The 17,770-nt window shown below is 41.5% G+C and overlaps 1 protein-coding gene across 1 annotated transcript in view; it reads left to right on the plus strand.

Moving 5' to 3' along the window:
* Positions 1–17,770, plus strand: part of TTC27 (tetratricopeptide repeat domain 27) — a 626,083-nt gene that overhangs the window by 503,285 nt on the left and 105,028 nt on the right. The window contains exon 12 of the mRNA XM_077486426.1: positions 10,237–10,332. Within this exon, the coding sequence (XP_077342552.1) occupies positions 10,237–10,332 (96 nt within the window). The remainder of the gene's footprint in view (positions 1–10,236; positions 10,333–17,770) is intronic.

A 17,770-nucleotide genomic window follows, 5' to 3' on the forward strand; every position in this document is an offset into this window, starting at 1 on the left:
TTTTTCTCTAAATCCTTAAGACCCTGTTGAATTTTAGTAGTGCCTCTAATAGGGTGGATGTATATATCCTCTATATCCTGCACAACCATTAACTTAAAAGCATCCAGACATTGTTTTTTATTATGTCTAGGGTTAAAAGTGGACCTATTTTTCCTAGTGTTCAAACAGTGGTTCTATGTGGTGAGGATCTTGTGTTTTTATGGCAAAATGTTTTTAATATTCAATCTTCTAATACATTTCTGCAAATCTATGAAGGTTCTAAATGTATTAATATTCTTCTGTGGGGCATATTTTAAACCAAATTCCAACACTTTAAGTTCTTCCTCATTAAAATGGATGCTACGAAGATTGAAAATTCCTCCATCTACGCTTCTCTTTTTCTGGCCTCCTCTGCAGCCTCTACTCTTCTGTCTACATTTTGTGTGGATGGTGAGTAAAGTTCAATGACTGTTAATAATTAATAGGCTTGCACCGATACCAATACTAGTACCGGTGCCGATACAGAGTATTTGCAGGAGTACTTGTACTCATGCAAATGTTCCCAATGCCTAATCCAATACCTGGACACTCAGGGATGATCGGTGCAGTGGCGGGAGAAGTTATCACCGATCTCCCTGTGTGGATTTCAGTAAAGAAGCTGATAGCCGCTTCTTCTCCTCTCCCCTCTGTGGCTTTCAGCTGCTTTATTGAAAGCCACACAGGGAGATCTGTGATTATAACTTCCCCTGCCACGCACCGACCGTTTCTGAGTGTACCCTGTATCCTCCTCCAGCTCCCCTCTGTGTCCTCTGTGCTCCTCCGTGTCCCCCCCCCCCCCCGATCTTTCAGGATGGAGAGCAGAGGAAGGAGTGAATGTCCATTCATCTTCAGTGCAGCTGAGGCTCCTGAGAAAGGAACCAGGGTTGAATACAAAAAAATATAAAAAAAAGGAAACATTTTAATACATATTTTAAAGTAAAATTGTAAAAATATTAATAAAAAAAGACACTGACTGTCCACTCCCCCGCAAAAAAAGAAAGAATTGTAAAGAAAAAACGATATATATAATATAAATTGTAAAAAAATAAAATAAAAAACTACTGACACACTGCACGCCTCATCGGTGCCCATCAGTGCTGCATATTAGTGCCGCTGTCCCATGACATTAAAAAAAAAAGTATCGGCAATCATAAATGATCAGTTCTCATAATGGTGACACATTTCTCTGCAGAGATACACCTAAAGGTACACTGCAGTCAAAAGGTAAAACTAAATCTTAAAGTGTATATAGTTTTTTTTTTTTTTTTTTTTTTTTTTCATTTTGGATACAGTAAGGCATGGTGAAAATCCCCAAAAGTTTTTTTTTCTGTCTTTGTCTTGCTAGGCAGATTTCCCTTTACTTCCTGTCTTAGGGATGCAACAGGGAAAGAGTGACAGGAAATCTCTCTAAGTTAAGTTAAGATCATTTCTGTCATAGTTGTCATCAGAACAGGTGTCTGCACTTTACCCTCACCACTTGCACTTTACCCTCACCACTTGCACTGGAGACCACGCTAAAATTTTGGATTTTCTCTCACTATCTGTTTTGGCATCAGTGGTCACCAGCGCAAATAGCGGGGTGAGTCTCCATCACGTACACAGGCAGCAATAAAAACTTGACTTGAGGTTTTAAACCCTTCACGATTATATACAAAGCCTACGTTGTTTTGGCAAGGAAAGGGAGTTACAAAACCCTGACTTGAGAAAATACACTTCAATGACCCTAGGCAGAACAAAACTGGATAGCTGCACACTGGAAAAAGAAATCCCGTGTTTTATTGAAAAATCGTAGGTCACATCACATCAGGTAATCCACAGCAAAAAGAAAAGGGGGGTGCAATAATGCATTATTATTATTGCACCCCCCTTTTCTTTTTGCTGTGGATTACCTGATGTGATGTGACCTACGATTTTTCAATAAAACATGGGATTTCAAGTCTTTTTCCAGTGTGCGGCTATCCAGAGTTTTGTTCTGCCTACCTGCTTATTGTGTGTGTATCAGCCAGCACCTGGGGCTCTTTGATAGGAGGAAGAGATTTTGCCCTGGAGGGTTATCTTGGAGCGGTGGTTTTTCTTTCTCCACTTTAATGACCCTGTAAGGTGCTCTCTGAATCTTGGCCTCACTGGAGTGCAGAAATGCTGGATAATATCAATTCTTTGGGGCTATATAAGAAATATATAGACTATATGGACAGCATCTGCACAATGCACTTTAACATTTATTATTTTGTTTATTAAAACAAAAAAGTGTGGCGCTTAGGTGGCAACAAACCACATGAACCAGTAAGGCACTAATTCAAGCAAAGAAAATTACATACACTTCAAAAAAAAGAAATTATGTGTAAATTCCGTTGTATATTAAGAGACCTTACTCCCAGGTGGAAGAGTGCATGAACCTCATGCACACAAAAGATTAAGGTAAATAAAATTAATTTAACATATACAGTCCATCAAGTGAACGTCTAACAGTCCTTGAAATGTGTAATATCAATCACAATTCCAAACTTGAGGTGACGTGAAAAAAGGTGAAATTCAACTTCTGATGTGTAGAATAATACCACCACCACCGTGATAAAGAAGGGGAGAGGAGGCTTACCAAATGACGTGGACTCAGAGGAAGGCTTACGCCTCTCGAGTCATATGGGCCTGTAGGTAAGCAAACCAGATAATCGTAGATCTAGTATGTAATCTCCCGCAAGTCTTCAGGTCATGAAATCATCCGTAGCGATCCTCCTATAGTGCTCATCCCACGAAAATAGGGGGCTCAGGTATCAAAGACCATGGAAGTAGAAAACTAGCATAGCGTGATACCGTTTTAACATCCAATTTATTAAAAAATAATAATAAAATTACACTCACATTTGGTTCAATCGTAATAACATAGTCAGAAAGTAGCGATGTCTGTAAGGGGGTCCACCCGACGCGTTTCAACTAAACAGCCGTCCTCTGGGGTCAGAGGACCCCCTTACAGACATCGCTACTTTCTGACTATGTTATTACGATTGAACCAAATGTGAGTGTAATTTTATTATTATTTTTTAATAAATTGGATGTTAAAACGGTATCACGCTATGCTAGTTTTCTACTTCCATGGTCTTTGATACCTGAGCCCCCTATTTTCGTGGGATGAGCACTATAGGAGGATCGCTACGGATGATTTCATGACCTGAAGACTTGCGGGAGATTACATACTAGATCTACGATTATCTGGTTTGCTTACCTACAGGCCCATATGACTCGAGAGGCGTAAGCCTTCCTCTGAGTCCACGTCATTTGGTAAGCCTCCTCTCCCCTTCTTTATCACGGTGGTGGTGGTATTATTCTACACATCAGAAGTTGAATTTCACCTTTTTTCACGTCACCTCAAGTTTGGAATTGTGATTGATATTACACATTTCAAGGACTGTTAGACGTTCACTTGATGGACTGTATATGTTAAATTAATTTTATTTACCTTAATCTTTTGTGTGCATGAGGTTCATGCACTCTTCCACCTGGGAGTAAGATCTCTTAATATACAACGGAATTTACACATAATTTCTTTTTTTTGAAGTGTATGTAATTTTCTTTGCTTGAATTAGTGCCTTACTGGTTCATGTGGTTTGTTGCCACCTAAGCGCCACACTTTTTTGTTTTAATTTTTGTATGTTACTGTGTAGTCTTCAGTAGTGTTGGCAGCTGGGTAGAACACATCTTTTCACAGCGCAGTATTTTTTTACACCTTTATTATTTTGTTTATTATATTGATTTATATAAGAACACATTTTGCATATTGTACTTTATTTATATATTGTTTATTGAATGCACTATATATCCCTCAGGGGATATTTTGTATTTAGCGCTGCACTTATTTTGATTGTAGTTTGATTATTCACAAGATTTCACATATTTATATAAGAAATATTGTTGTTTTTTTTTTTTTTTTTAAGTTATATTTTTACAATGCAAGAAGTATTTTGATTATTTGCAGACAGTAAACTATTTCATTTTGCAATCATTTATATCAACCTTTTTCCTGCTTAAACATGGCCTATAGTGTGTATTAGTCTCAATCCTAGAGCATGAAGTGTCATTTTTGTCTGTTCCTTCATTCCTCTATCTGCATGAGTCACTTCTGACAATTTTTCCTGACACCAAGGGAAAAAGGTGACAGGACAGGGATCCTCATCACACATCTTGTAATTGACAGCCTCAGCTCTGTTCCTGTGTGCTGTGTGAAGGGGGTGTGTGTCCCTTCCAATCAGCTCGCACTGTGTTTTGCAGAGTGTAACTTCAGCTCCCCGCCCCCTGCTTTTCAGAGCTGAGAGATCCTGTATAAATTCTAGACTTTGAAAGGATGTGAAGAACAGATGACTGCATATAAACCAGTAAAACCTATGTAGGAGGATTTTTTTTCATCTCCGTTTATTACATGACGCTAGTCACTGCACTCATTCAACACTGCCACCATTCACAGGATGCCTTGTGTTTTTTCAATGAATACAAGGCACTCTGTGGATGAGGTGGAGAGGAGGGGCAGTAATGTCACAATTTCCACCTTGTTCAATCGAAGAACAATCATTTTAGTAGCACCGACTATTACAGTGATTACCAACTTCCCCAACAGCCTATGTGATATGAGTAATGCATACTTGCATTGGTCCAAGCTAGACCAACGTATATATGCAATTATGATCATATATGGAGTCCAGGTTTAAGTCCAGATCCTATAGTTGTGGTGTGCTAAATATTCTCTTGTCATGGATTTTTTTTGTTCACTAAACTGCGACTATTAACCAAGAGCTGGAATAATATTTTTGCTGGGACCTTAAAGTAAAATCTGTAGTACTGAATTCCCACTAGTGTAATGTTTTTGGGGGCAGAAGAAAGCTGTCCTTTTGTGGGGTTCAGACAACTGGCAGCTTCATGTCATATCAAGGAATTCTAAATACAGTATTAAGCACTTAAGGACCGCCGCATGGCAATGTACGTCGGCAGAATGGCACCGACAGGCACAAGCGCGTACATGTACGCGCTTACCTTCCAGCGGGTGGGGGGTCCAATCGGACCCCCTCCTGCTGGCTGCGGCAGTCCGTTTCGCTTCAGGAGCGATCCGGGATGAGGGGATGGCCGTTGGTTTCTGGCCATCCCCTCTCGATCGCTCCTGGTGAATGAGAAGCTTTCCCCGCCTGTGTAGTGTAAACACAGGCAGGGAGGAAGTGATGTCATTCTCCTCGGGGCAGTCTTTTTGACCGGACTGCGAGGAGAACACAATAGTAAGTGCACCAACACTACACTGACATGTAGGTACACATAGGCACACAATCACTGCTTTAGTGTCACTGGTGCCGCTAGGTAGCTAGTTATTTTTTTAGGTTCACCGCCAGGTTTTTATAGCACTAGGTACCCCCATATACTACCCAATAATGGTTTTAACCCCCTGATTGCCCCTAGTTAACCCTTTCACCCCCTTTTGCCAGTATCACTAAGCAATCATTTTTCTGATCACTGCATTCGTGTTACTGGTGCCGCTAGGGCTATAGCGCTAGGTACCCCCATATACTACCCAATAACGGTTTTAACCCCCTGATTGCCCCTAGTTAACCCTTTCACCTCCTTTTGCCAGTGTCACTAAGCGATTGTTTTTCTGATCGCTGCATTAGTGTCACTGGTGCCGCTAGTTATTTTTTTAGGTTCGCTGCCAGGTTTTTATAGTGCTAGGTACCCCCATATACTACCCAATAATGGTTTTAACCCCCTGATTGCCCCTAGTTAACCCTTTCACCAGCGATCACCGTATAAGTGCCACTAGTGACGCTGGTTTGCCAGTTAGTTATTTAGGTTCCCCGTCAGGTTTTTATATAGCGTCAGGGACCCCCATATACTACATAATAAAGATTTTAACCCCCTGCTTACCCCTAGTTAACCCTTTCACCAGTGATCATTGTATAAGTGTTACGGGTGACTCTGGTTAGTTAGTTTGCTTTTTATAGCATCAGGGCACCCACTATTTATTACCCAATAAAGGTTTAACCCCCTGATCACCCGGCGGGTGATATCAATTAGGTTTTAGGGTCAGGGTCTGCGTCGCCCCAGGCAGCGCTAGGTTAGTGCCAGTACCGCTAACACCCACGTGCAAAGCATACACCTCCCGTAGTGGTATAGTATCTGAACAGATCAATATCTGATCTGATCAGATCTATCCTAGCGTCCCCAGCAGTTTAGAGTTCCAAAAAAACGCATTGTTAGCGGGATCAGCCCAGATACCTGCTAGCACCTGCGTTTTGCCCCTCTGCCCAGCCCACCCAAGTGCAGTATCAATCGATCACTGTCACTTGCAAAACACTAAACGCATAACTGCAGCATTCACAGAGTCAGGCCTGATCCCTGCGATCACTAACAGTTTTTTTTTGGTAGCATTTTATATTTAAATCCTGAAGGCAGTGCCATGTGTGAGCAATATATCATTAAGGGACAACTTTGTGCAAAAAAAAAAAAAAAAAAAAAAAATGTAATATTCCTGCAACTTGTGGCAAAATATAAAATATTTCATGGGCTCCACATGCCTCTCAGTAAATAGCTTGGGGTGTCTACTTTCCAAACTGGGGTCATTTGGGGGGGGGGGGGGTTGTGTTATTTTGGCATTTTATGGCCTTCAAAACTGTGATAGGTAGTGAGGAGTGAAATCAAAAATTTGCACCCTTAGAAATCCTGAAGGCAGTGATTGGTTTTTGGGGTGCCATACGCAGCTAGACTCCCAAAAAGTCCCACATATGTGGTATCCCCATACTCAGGAGAAGCAGCAGAATATATTTTGGGGTGCAATTCCACATATAACTATGGCATGTGTGAGCAATATATCATTTAGTGACAACTTTTTGTAAACTTTTTTTTTTTTGTCATTATTCAATCACTTGGGACAAAAAAAATATTCAATGGGCTCAACATGCCCCTCAGCAATTTCCTTGGGGTGTCTACTTTCCAAAATGGGGTCATTGGGGGGGGGGGGGTTTGTACTGCCCTGCCATTTTAGCACCTCAAGAAATGAGATAGGCAGTCATAAATTAAAAGCTGTGTAAATTCCAGAAAATGTTCTCTAGTTTGTAGACGCTATAACTTTTGCGCAAACCAATAAATATACGCTTATTGACATTTTTTTTACTAAAGACATGTGGCTGAATACATTTTGGCCTAAATGTATGACTAAAATGTAGTTCATTCAATTTTTCTTATAACAAAAAGTAGAAAATATATATTTTTAAAAAAAATTTCAGTCTTTTTCCTTTTATATCGTAAAGAATAAAGATCGCAAAGGCAATCAAATACCATCAAAAGAAAGCTCTATTTGGGTACAACATTGCATGACCGCACAATTACCAGTTAAAGCAGTGCTGTGCGAAATTGTAAAAAGACCTCTGGTCCTTAGGCTGACAATTGGTCCGGGGCTGAAGTGGTTAAAATGAGCATGTGTTGATGTTCAGAGATATAGATGTTTTGGAGGTTGGCTTATTTTTTATGCCAGCACACTGCATTTATTGTGTTTTGCTGTTATAAAGAAAGATACCACCCTTTATGAACATCTGCAGTAACACCTACAATGCTTTGCAAAAGTATTCACCCCCACCCCCCGGCATTTTACGAATTTCGTTGCCTCACAACCTGGAATTAGCATGGATTGTTTGAGGATTTGCATCATTTAATTTACAGAACATGCCCACAACTTTGAAGATTTTTTTATTTATTTTTATTCTGAAGTCAATGTGCATAACTATTCACCCCCCCCTCCCCCCCTAAAGTCAATACTTTGTAGAGCCACCTTTTGTGGCTATCACAGCTCCAAGTCGCTTTGGATAAGTCTCTATAAGCTTGCCACATCTTACCACTGGGATTTTTTCCCATTCCTCCTGGCAAAACTGCTCCAGTTCCTTCAAAATGGATGGTTTGCGCTGGTGAACAGCAATCTTTAAGTCTGACCACAGATTTTCTATTGGATTGAGGTCTGGGCTTTGACTAGACCATTCCAACACATTTACATGTTTCCCCTTAAACCACTCAAGTGTTGCTTTAGAATTGTGTTTGGGGTCATTGTGCTGCTGGAAGGTGAACCTCTGTCCTAGCCTCCAATCATACACAGAGTGGTACAGGTTTTGCTCAAGAATATCCCTGTATTTAGCACCATCCATCTTTCTCTCAACTCTGACCAGTTTCCCAGTCCCGACTGCTGAAAAAAAATCCCCACGTCATGATTCTGCCACCACCATGTTTCACTGTGGAGATGGTGTTCTTTGGGTGATGTGATGTGTTGTGTTTATGCCAGACATAGCATTTTCTTTGATGGCCAAAAAGTTGAATTTTAGTCTCATCAGACCAGAGCACCTTCCATACATTGCCTTTTCGCAAACTCAAAATGTGCCATTTTGTTTTTTGCTGAAAGTAATGGCTTTCTTCTGGCCACTCTGCCATATAAAGCCCAACTCTATGGGGCGTACGGTTAATTGTTGTCCTATGTACAGATACTCCAGTCTCTGCTGTGGAACTCTGCAGCTCCTCCAGGGTTACCTTAGGTCTCTGTGCTGACTCTCTGGCCTCCTTGCCCCGTTCCATGAGTTTTGGTGTGTGGCCGTCTCTTGGCAGGTTTGCTGTTGTGCCATGTTCTTTCCTTTTGGTTATGATAGATTTGATGCTCCTCCTAGGGATCATCAAAGATTTGGATATTTTTTTTATAACCTAACCCTGACTTGTACTTCTCAACAACATTGTCCCTTACTTGTTAGGAGAGTTCCTTGGTCTTCATGGCAGTGTTTGGTTAGTGGTGCATCTTGCTTAGGTGTTACAGCCTCTGGAGCCTTTCAAAAAGGTGTGTATATGTAATGACATCATTTCACTAATTATGTGACTGTAATTGAGGTAATTTGTTGCATCATAGCTTTTTATGGGCTTCATAACAAAGAGTGAATACATACGCACGTGCCAATTATCAGTTTTTTTATTTCTGAAAAACAGTTTTATGTATATATTTTTCTAATTTTACTTCACAAACTTAGACGATTGTGTTATGATCCATCACATTTAATTCAGATGAAAAAAAAAAAAAATGTAACTAAAGGCTGTAATGTAACAAAATAGGTAAAAAGCCAAGGGGGTTGAATACTTTTGCAAGACACTGTATATACTGTATATTAGCTGGCAATTTATTTAACCACTTGCTGATTGGCTAATGCCGCTATACGTCGACAAAGCAAAGTTTGTTTTTTTTATATATTTTTGGGGGATATTTATTATAGCAAAAAGTAAAAAATATTGCTTTCTTTTCAAAATTGTTGCTCTTTGTAGCACAAAAAATAAAAACTGCAGAGGCGATCAAATAGCACCAAAAGAAAGCACTATTTGTGGGATAAAAGGACATCCACCAACTTTGTTTGGGTACAGTGTCGCATGACTGCACAATTGTCAGTGACGCAGTGCCATCTCGCAAAAAAAGGGCTTGGTCAGGAAAGGGAGTAAATCCTTCCGGGGCTGAAGTGGTTAAAGTTTACATGCCTTGGAATTGGTGCTCTGGCTCATTTCTTATCCATTATGTGTCTGATTTCAGAGGTAGAAATGAGATACGGAAAGATAAAGGCACATTTAGATGTAAAGCATATCCAAACTCCAAAACCAAAACGTATTGCAGCTTACCCATCCTTAGATGCCTGCATACATTTTCTTTTTTAAAGCTTGCTTTCTTTATATCTTCCCCTGAAAATCCTGCGATTAACACACTTCTTTCCCTCAAGTTACTCTTCCACTTTATCTATAGAGAAAGCTATCAGGAAGCTTTTCTACCCAGGCTGGACCTCAAACATGCTTGCCTTTGTGTATCTCCATTACTTGACAATTTGGTATATATTAGTTTCTTGGGTTTCATTTCATTTTCCTCCTTTTATTCTGTATGTTCCAGCCAAGTAATGCTATTGGTGGAGTAGAACCAAACCAACTTTTCTTAGATTATGTATTGTTTAGGCTCTTAAAATACTTGAATTGTCCAATCAAACATTGCATTATAAAAATGCATGCATTGTCAGTTCTTTTAGCTAGCTTTAATGCATGAAAACACATCAAACGTGTTGAGTTAAAAGGTTAAACGACTTACAAAGTGCCCCTAAAAGTATATGAAAACATATATTGGAGAATCTACCATTTATGTTTTATTTGTATTTCATGTGAAAAAAATGTCTTCTTTTATTTTTTATTTTCTAGGCCTTAGCAGAACAGTTTGAAGAAAAAAGCCCTCCTGTGAGTGAACGTATGAAGGTTTTTTATTGCTCACAGATGCCTCCAATTTGGGAAGTTCAAGTAAGTGAAATTGTAGTGAAAAAAAAAAAGTCAGCAGTCGCATACAAATAAGTGTTACCAAAATATAAAACCACGAATGTAGCAATACTAATCAAATTCTAGTGTGCTATTATTGTTCTAAATTACGAATGGACCAAATTACATGACGTTTCAAAACTGTTTATGTTCGCCTAAAAAGAACTCCAAAAAGTTAATCCATACAGGGTGCTTGTTTAGCGATATAATCTTTTCACAACTTCACCTATTGCTCTTTGCTAGATCATTCCATGTATGCAGTCCGTTTTAGTAGAATCAATCACTTGCATAATAAACCCAACATGACAGAGAGACTTGCTTGTGTTGATGGGCAAATGCCACTTCCTGTCAAGTGTATTCTTCTTGCACTTGAGATCAGATCTAGCCCCCATTCACACCGGTGCAATTTGTAATGCGATTTGGCAGTTCCAAATCGTTTGACAAGTCGCAAGTCATCGCTGGCAATGAAACTGTTCAAATAGCCGCAACTCTGAAAAAGGTTCCTGCAGTACTTTTTTCCGATTTCACTGCAACTTGCATTGACTTCTGTTAAATGAATTTGCAAGCCACAGTGAAATCGGCAGTGCAAATCGCACTGGTGTGCCGCTTTGAAATCGTGCTGAAGTAGAGCAATTTCAAAACTGCACCAGTGTGAACGGAGGCTAAGACATTTCTGAGATAATGCCCAGTTCATCATCAGTTGCGTTTTACCTAAAGCCTCCTTCTGATGTGCATTTGTTCTGCATATCAGCTGCCTAAACCTGCTTTAAAATAATATATTTTTTTTTTTTAGTTTTATACTTACCTAGGTGGATGCAGCATCGGTCTGATGCAGCATCTGTCCCCTGGCGCTTCTGCACTGAGAACAGAGCGATCGAACATCACCAATGGCTCGGGTCTCACAGCTCCCCGAGCAGAGAGCTGCTGATTGTCGCTCACTGGAGCGCTGAGCTGTGGAGGGGCAGAGAGCTCCGTCTCAGGCATTCTGGGACGGGTATCGGTCCTGGCACCTGGTGGATCCAGACTTCCATTGTTGGGATAACGCGGTGCCTGGGCTGATTTCTGTGATGTCAGGTGGGTACAGTTGTGCTCAAAAGTTTGCATACCCTGGGAGAAATTGTGACATTTTAGCATTTATACTGAAAATATGACTGCTCATGGCAAAAAACTTGCAAAAAAGTTCTCCTTTGCTTTTATATGTATTTTTACATTAGATTTAAGCCATTCAGAAATTGAAGGTTATTTTCCCACATTTGTGGACTTTTCAATCATAATTAGTGTCTGTGTATAAATAGTCAATGAATTTGTTAACGCTCACATGGATGCACTAAACAGGCTAGACACTGAGCCATGAGGAGGTAGAAAAGAACTGTCAAAAGACCTGTGTAACAAGGAAATGAAACTTTACAAAGATGGAAAAGGATTTAAAAAGATATCCAAAGCCTTGAATATGCCAGCCAGTACTGTTTAATCACCTTTTAAAAGGTGGATATTAGGGGCTCTTTTGATACCAATCGAAGGTCAGGTAGACCAAGAAAGATTGCACAACTGGCGGAAGAATTGCTCAGGATACAAAGAAAAACCCACAGGTAACCGCAGGAGAAATACAGGCTGCTCTCCAAAAGACTGTGTAGTTGTTTTTAAGTAGCACAATTCACGATACTTGAACAAAAAAGAGCTGCATGGTCGAGCTGCCAGAAGGAACCTTTACTGCGCCAATGCCACAAAAAAACAATGAGGCACGTCAAGGTGGTGTTGGGCATATTGTAACCAGGCTTTTTGTGGAACTTGTACAGTAAAGGCTTCTTTCTGGCAACTTGACCATGCTTTAAGTATAATCATATTGTGCTCCTTAAAAACAACCACACCATCTTTTTCCAGAGCAGCCTGTATTTCTCCTGAGGTTACCTGTGGGTATCCCAAACAGTTTCTGTGGCAGTTGTGGCCGAAATCTTTCTTGAGCTACCTGACCTTGGCTTGGTATCAAGAGTTCCCCAAATTGTCCACTTCTTATTAAAGAGGAAGTAAACCCATCAGGGTTTACTTCCTCTTTCATTCCCTGCAAAGGCAAAGCATAATGGACTACTATGCATTGCATAGTAGCCCATTATGTGTCACTTACCTGACACAGGAGCCAGCGATGTCACCGCTGTCCCCTGTAGTCCGGCGCATCCATCTTTTCGGTGGGGTCTCGCAGCTCCGCGATGACGTCACTCCCGCGCATGCGCACGGGAGCCGACACGCGCGTTGTTGGAAATGCCGCGCTCAGTGCGCCTGCGCGTTGCTGTCTGCGGCGCATTCGCCATAGACAGCGGTGCCTGTCTTCGGGCAAATATCTCCTAAACCGTATAGGTTTAGGAGATATTTCTTGGACCTACAGGTAAGCCTTAATCTAGGTTTACCTGTAGGTCAAAGTGGTTTGTAAGGGTTTACAACCACTTTAAGTGATTAAACAGTACTGACTGGCATATTTGAAGCTTTGGTTATCTTTTTCATCTTTGTAAAGTTTCATTACCTTGTTACTCAGTTCTTTTGACTGTTCTTTTCTACCTCCTCATGGCTCAGTGTCTAGCCTGATTAGTGCATCCATGTGAGAGCTAACAAACTCATTGACTATTACACAGACACTAATTGTGATTTAAAAAGACACAAATGTGGGAAATTAACCTTTAAATTCTGGATAGCTTAACTGTAAAAATGCATATAAAAGCAAAGTAGAAGGCCTTTGAAAAATACAAGGCTGAGGGATCATCAGCATTCAGACTTTACAAAGAATGCAACAAAATATGTAAAGGTGCAACAATTAGGGCAGCTAAGATATAACACGAAATACACATATAAATTATATAAACAGTAAAAAAAGGAAGGACAGACCATATTGGCCCCATAAAGAATGAGGAAGGACATCTGGTTACAAAGGATGGGGAGATGGCGAAGGTGTTGAATTTATTCTTCTCCTCAGTCTTCACAAGGGAATCGGGGACTTCAGTAACCAAAACTGCAGTGTTTATTCTCGTGACACATCACAGGAAGAACCCTCATGCTAACAGAAGACAGAATTAGAAATATACTTGGGAAACTTAATATTAATAACTCACCAGGACCAGATGGCTTGCACCCAAGGGTACTTAGGGAACTCAGTCAATTAATTGCCAGACCATTGTTCTTATTTTTTTTTTTTAAAACAGGCACAAGTTTATTGAACGTTTGAGAAATCGAAATACGGTATATACAGACATAAGACTCAGACAGGAGATAATCACCGTCGGGGGTTTACCCCTAGTACAGAAAAAAATATACACTGTGAGGAGCAGAATATCATATCAATAACAACATCTCACCTCCCCTGTCATAAGCTTATCACCGTACACCCCTAGGCACATAGTCCATCCAGTCCACACAGACCAGCCTCGTCCCCAGTATGGGTAGCGAGTCCCTGACCCGACCAGCTAAGAAAAAGGACCTCGGGGGGTGGACAATATCAAAGCCCCATAGCGTAACCAGTCTAATCTATACATGTTTTCAAGGTTTCCAGCCACCTATCCCACACTTTATTGTATTTGGCTGGGCAGCCGCGGTGCCTATATACTAATTTTATGTATGGCAATTTACTGTTAATTTCTATGATCCATTCTCGGACTAGAGGAGGAGTCGGATGCATCCAATATTTCACTATCAGTTTCCTCGCAATAAATAGCGTTGAGTGTAAAAACGTTACCAGGTATGCATCAAGATTAATGTCCGGAAACATACCCAGCACACACACTTTTGGGTCCAGTGGGAGGGGTGAGCCCATATGATCATGTAAGAAGTTGATTATCTGTGCCCAATATGATTGGATCTCAGGACATGCCCATATTAAGTGATAAAATGTTCCAGTGGGGCTGGGGCACATAGTGCACCCCGGGCTGTAACCGGATCGGAATTTCGCCAACCTGGCAGGGGTAAGATATGATTTATGGATTATGTACAATTGCCTAAGGCGATCAGGCAACTTCAATGATACCTGCTTAATATTCTCCAACATCTCGTCCCAATCCGACCCCTCCAACGGACCCAAATCCTCCTCCCATGTGACCTTGGCTCTCTCAGAAATCTGCATCACCACCCGAGACCTTAATAAATTATACATATTTGAGATCAATTGAGCCGGGTTGTCACCCAATATCAAATCAATCATGGTTAATGCTTGGACGTTTGGGAGGCCTTCAGCAAACTGGGATCTAAGTGCATGTCGTAGCTGCAAGTAACAGAATTGCATATAGTGGGGCAGGTCAAATTTCGCCTGTAACGAGGAAAAATCACGTATTCCAAGTGGAGATATAACTTGGTGCAGATATAATACCCCTAGAGGCCCACAGTTCAACCTCAGGGATACACAGTAGCTCCCGCAGCTGGGGGTTGCACCACAGGGGGGTATGTGAGTGGTGGAAGTCGGCACCGATAACCCCCAGCGCCAACCTCCAAATCTTTCTGTGGTAGGATAAAAGTTGAGTTTGGGTGTCTCCCTCCCTCCCCCCACAAAAAAGCATCTGGATGGGAGTATGAGTGTGGAGACCCTCCCCTCTACCCACCAGCGTCTGATATCTCTTTCCATCCGATCTGTGCAGGTGATGGAAATGCGAAAGTTGTGCCGCCATATAATAAGTGCGGAAGTCTGGGAGGGCTGCCCCCCCCTGAACAGGATGGATTCTTAAGGGTATTGCAAGCCAACTTATGTCTAGATGAGCCCCAAATTAAAGTGTTAAGAATATTGTCTAGCAATTTAAAAATCCGGAATGGGATCATAACCGGGGAGTGCCAAAGCGCATAGAGGAGCTTGGGCAACAAAATCATTTTAGACAGATTAACCCTGCCCATAACCCCAAGAGGACCAGGCCTGGGTACATGCTTTCAAAAATAAAAAAAGGGGTTCGATATTATGTAGGATGTAGTCCCGAGGTTCCCTTGTAATTCGTATCCCCAAATACTGGATCTCGGATACCCTGGATAGCGGGAGGGAGGCCGCGCAACGGTCAGGTGCAGACACGTCCAGGGGCAAAATCTGCGATTTGGACCAGTTTATTCGTAAGCCAGAGTGGTTGCCAAACTCCTCTATCACCTCAAGGGCTGTCCGCAGCGATGGCCCCTCATCCCTCAAATACAAAAGAGTATCATCCGCATACATACTCACTGATTCCACCAGGGAGCCACTGCGAAGGCCGACCACTCCCGGGTGTGCTCGGAGCCTGGCCACCAGGGGTTCCGCCGCAAGAGCGTACAAAAAAGGGGAGAGCGGGCATCCCTGGCGGGTTCCCCGCCCAAGGGGGAAGGGGCCCGACACCCACCCGTTAACCGCGACCCTAACCATCGGCCGATAGTAGAGCAATGTAACCCATTTCACAAAATTGGGGCCGAAACCGAATTGTCCCAGGCATTCCCAAAGGTAATCCCACTCGATGGAATCGAAGGCCTTGGCCGCATCCAAGGACACCACTGCCCTCGAACCCACCAAGTCGTGCCCCGCCTGAATGTTCATATATAAGCGACGGATGTTCATGGCTGTATTTTTCCCGGGCATAAACCCCGTTTGATCGGGGTGGATAAGTGACGAGATTATTTTAAGTTTGGTGGCCAATATTTTAGCCAGGATTTTGATATTGTTCCTAATTTTTACTGACAGTCTACTGACTGGAATAGTACCAGCTGATTGTAGAAAAGCCAATGTAGCACCAATATTTTTAAAAGGGCCAAAATACACCCCTGGGCATTACAGACCAGTTAGCCTAACATCAATAGCATACAAGCTCTTGGAGGGGATGATAAGGGATTATATACAAGAATTTGCTAATGACAACTGTATCATTAGCAGTAATCAGCATTCATGAAGAATCGTTCTTGCCAAACCAATCTATTAACCTTCTATGAGGAGGTGAGCTGCCATCTAGATAAAGAAAGGCCTGTAGATGTGGTATATCTGGATTTTGCAAAAGCATTTGACACAGTTCCCCATAAACGTTTACTGTGGAAAGTATGGCCTGTTGGCATGGACCATAGGGTGAGTATATGGATTGAAAACTGGCTACAAGGGCGAGTTCAGAGGGTGGTGATAAATGGGGAATACTCTGAATGGTCAGGGGTGGGAAGTGGGGTCCCGCAGGGTTCTGTGCTGGGACTAATTCTGTTTAATTTGTTCATAAACCACCTGGAGGATGGGGCAAACAGCTCAGTCGATGCATTTGCGGGTGACACTAAGCTAAGCAGGGCAATAACTTCTCCGCAGGATGTGAAAACCTTGCAAGAAGATATGAACAAATTAATGGGGTTGGCAAATGAGGTTTAATGTGGAAAAATGTAAAATAATGCATTTGGGTGGCAAAAATATGAATGCAATCAACTCACTAGTGGGTGAACCTCTGGGGGAATCTAGGATGGAAAAGTATCTGGGAGTCCTAGTAGATGATAGGCTCAGCAATGGCATGCAATGTCAAGTTGCTGCTAACAAAGCAAACAGAATATTGGCATGCATTAAAAGGGGATTAACTCCAGGGATAAAGTGATAATTCTCCCACTCTACAAGACTTTGGTCTGGCCTCATCTGGAGTATGCTGTCCAGTTTTGGGCACCAGCCCTCAGGAAGGATATACTGGAAATGGAGGGAGTACAAAGAAGGGCAACTAAACTAATAATTGGTCTGGTCTTAGTTATGAAGAAAGGTTGCGAGCACTGAACTTATTCTCTCTGGAGAAGAGACGCTTGAGAGGGGATAGGATTTCAATTTACAAATACCATACTGGTGACCCTACAATAGGGATAAAGCTTTTTTGCGGAAGGGAGTTTAATAAGACACGTGGCCACTAACTAAAATTAGAAGAAAAGAGTTTTAACCTTAAACTGCGTAGAGGGTTCTTTACTGTAAGAGCGGCAAGGATGTGGAATTGCTTTCCACAGGCGGTGGAGCACAACTGTATATGTCCCATAGCAAACAGGCAAGTTGGGTTACGATAGGTCTGTGTTTTTACGAATATCCAATAAAATCATTATATTTTAGTGGGTTATGATCCTTGGGGTGCCTATAAAGTCCAGATCTATTTTTACAATATAATGTATATTTGATTCAAATACTTAGGATTTGGCGCCCCATACCCTGTGTAATCTTGGGCTTCTAGGTCACCACCCGGTAGAGACCTGTCCTTCGCTAAGTTCTACAATAACTGCTGATGTTACTCTATGTAAAAAAAAAAAGTTTTCATCGCCCTCGCAGGCTGCTCTTCGATGGATGCAGATGTGAATTGGATGTACAACCTTTTAGAAATCATATTTTTCATTCTATTTTTAAACTCCATTTTTTTAATTTTCCATATTATAATCTTTGAAACAATCAAGATTTGTATGTTTTTTATTTTTAGACCCATTCCATGGTTTATGCTCCTGATGAGTGGCT

This window comes from Lithobates pipiens, unplaced genomic scaffold (assembly GCF_037356315.1).
Source record: "Lithobates pipiens isolate NorthernLeopardFrog02 unplaced genomic scaffold, aLitPip1_a1.2 Scaffold_18, whole genome shotgun sequence".
Taxonomy (NCBI): domain Eukaryota; kingdom Metazoa; phylum Chordata; class Amphibia; order Anura; family Ranidae; genus Lithobates; species Lithobates pipiens.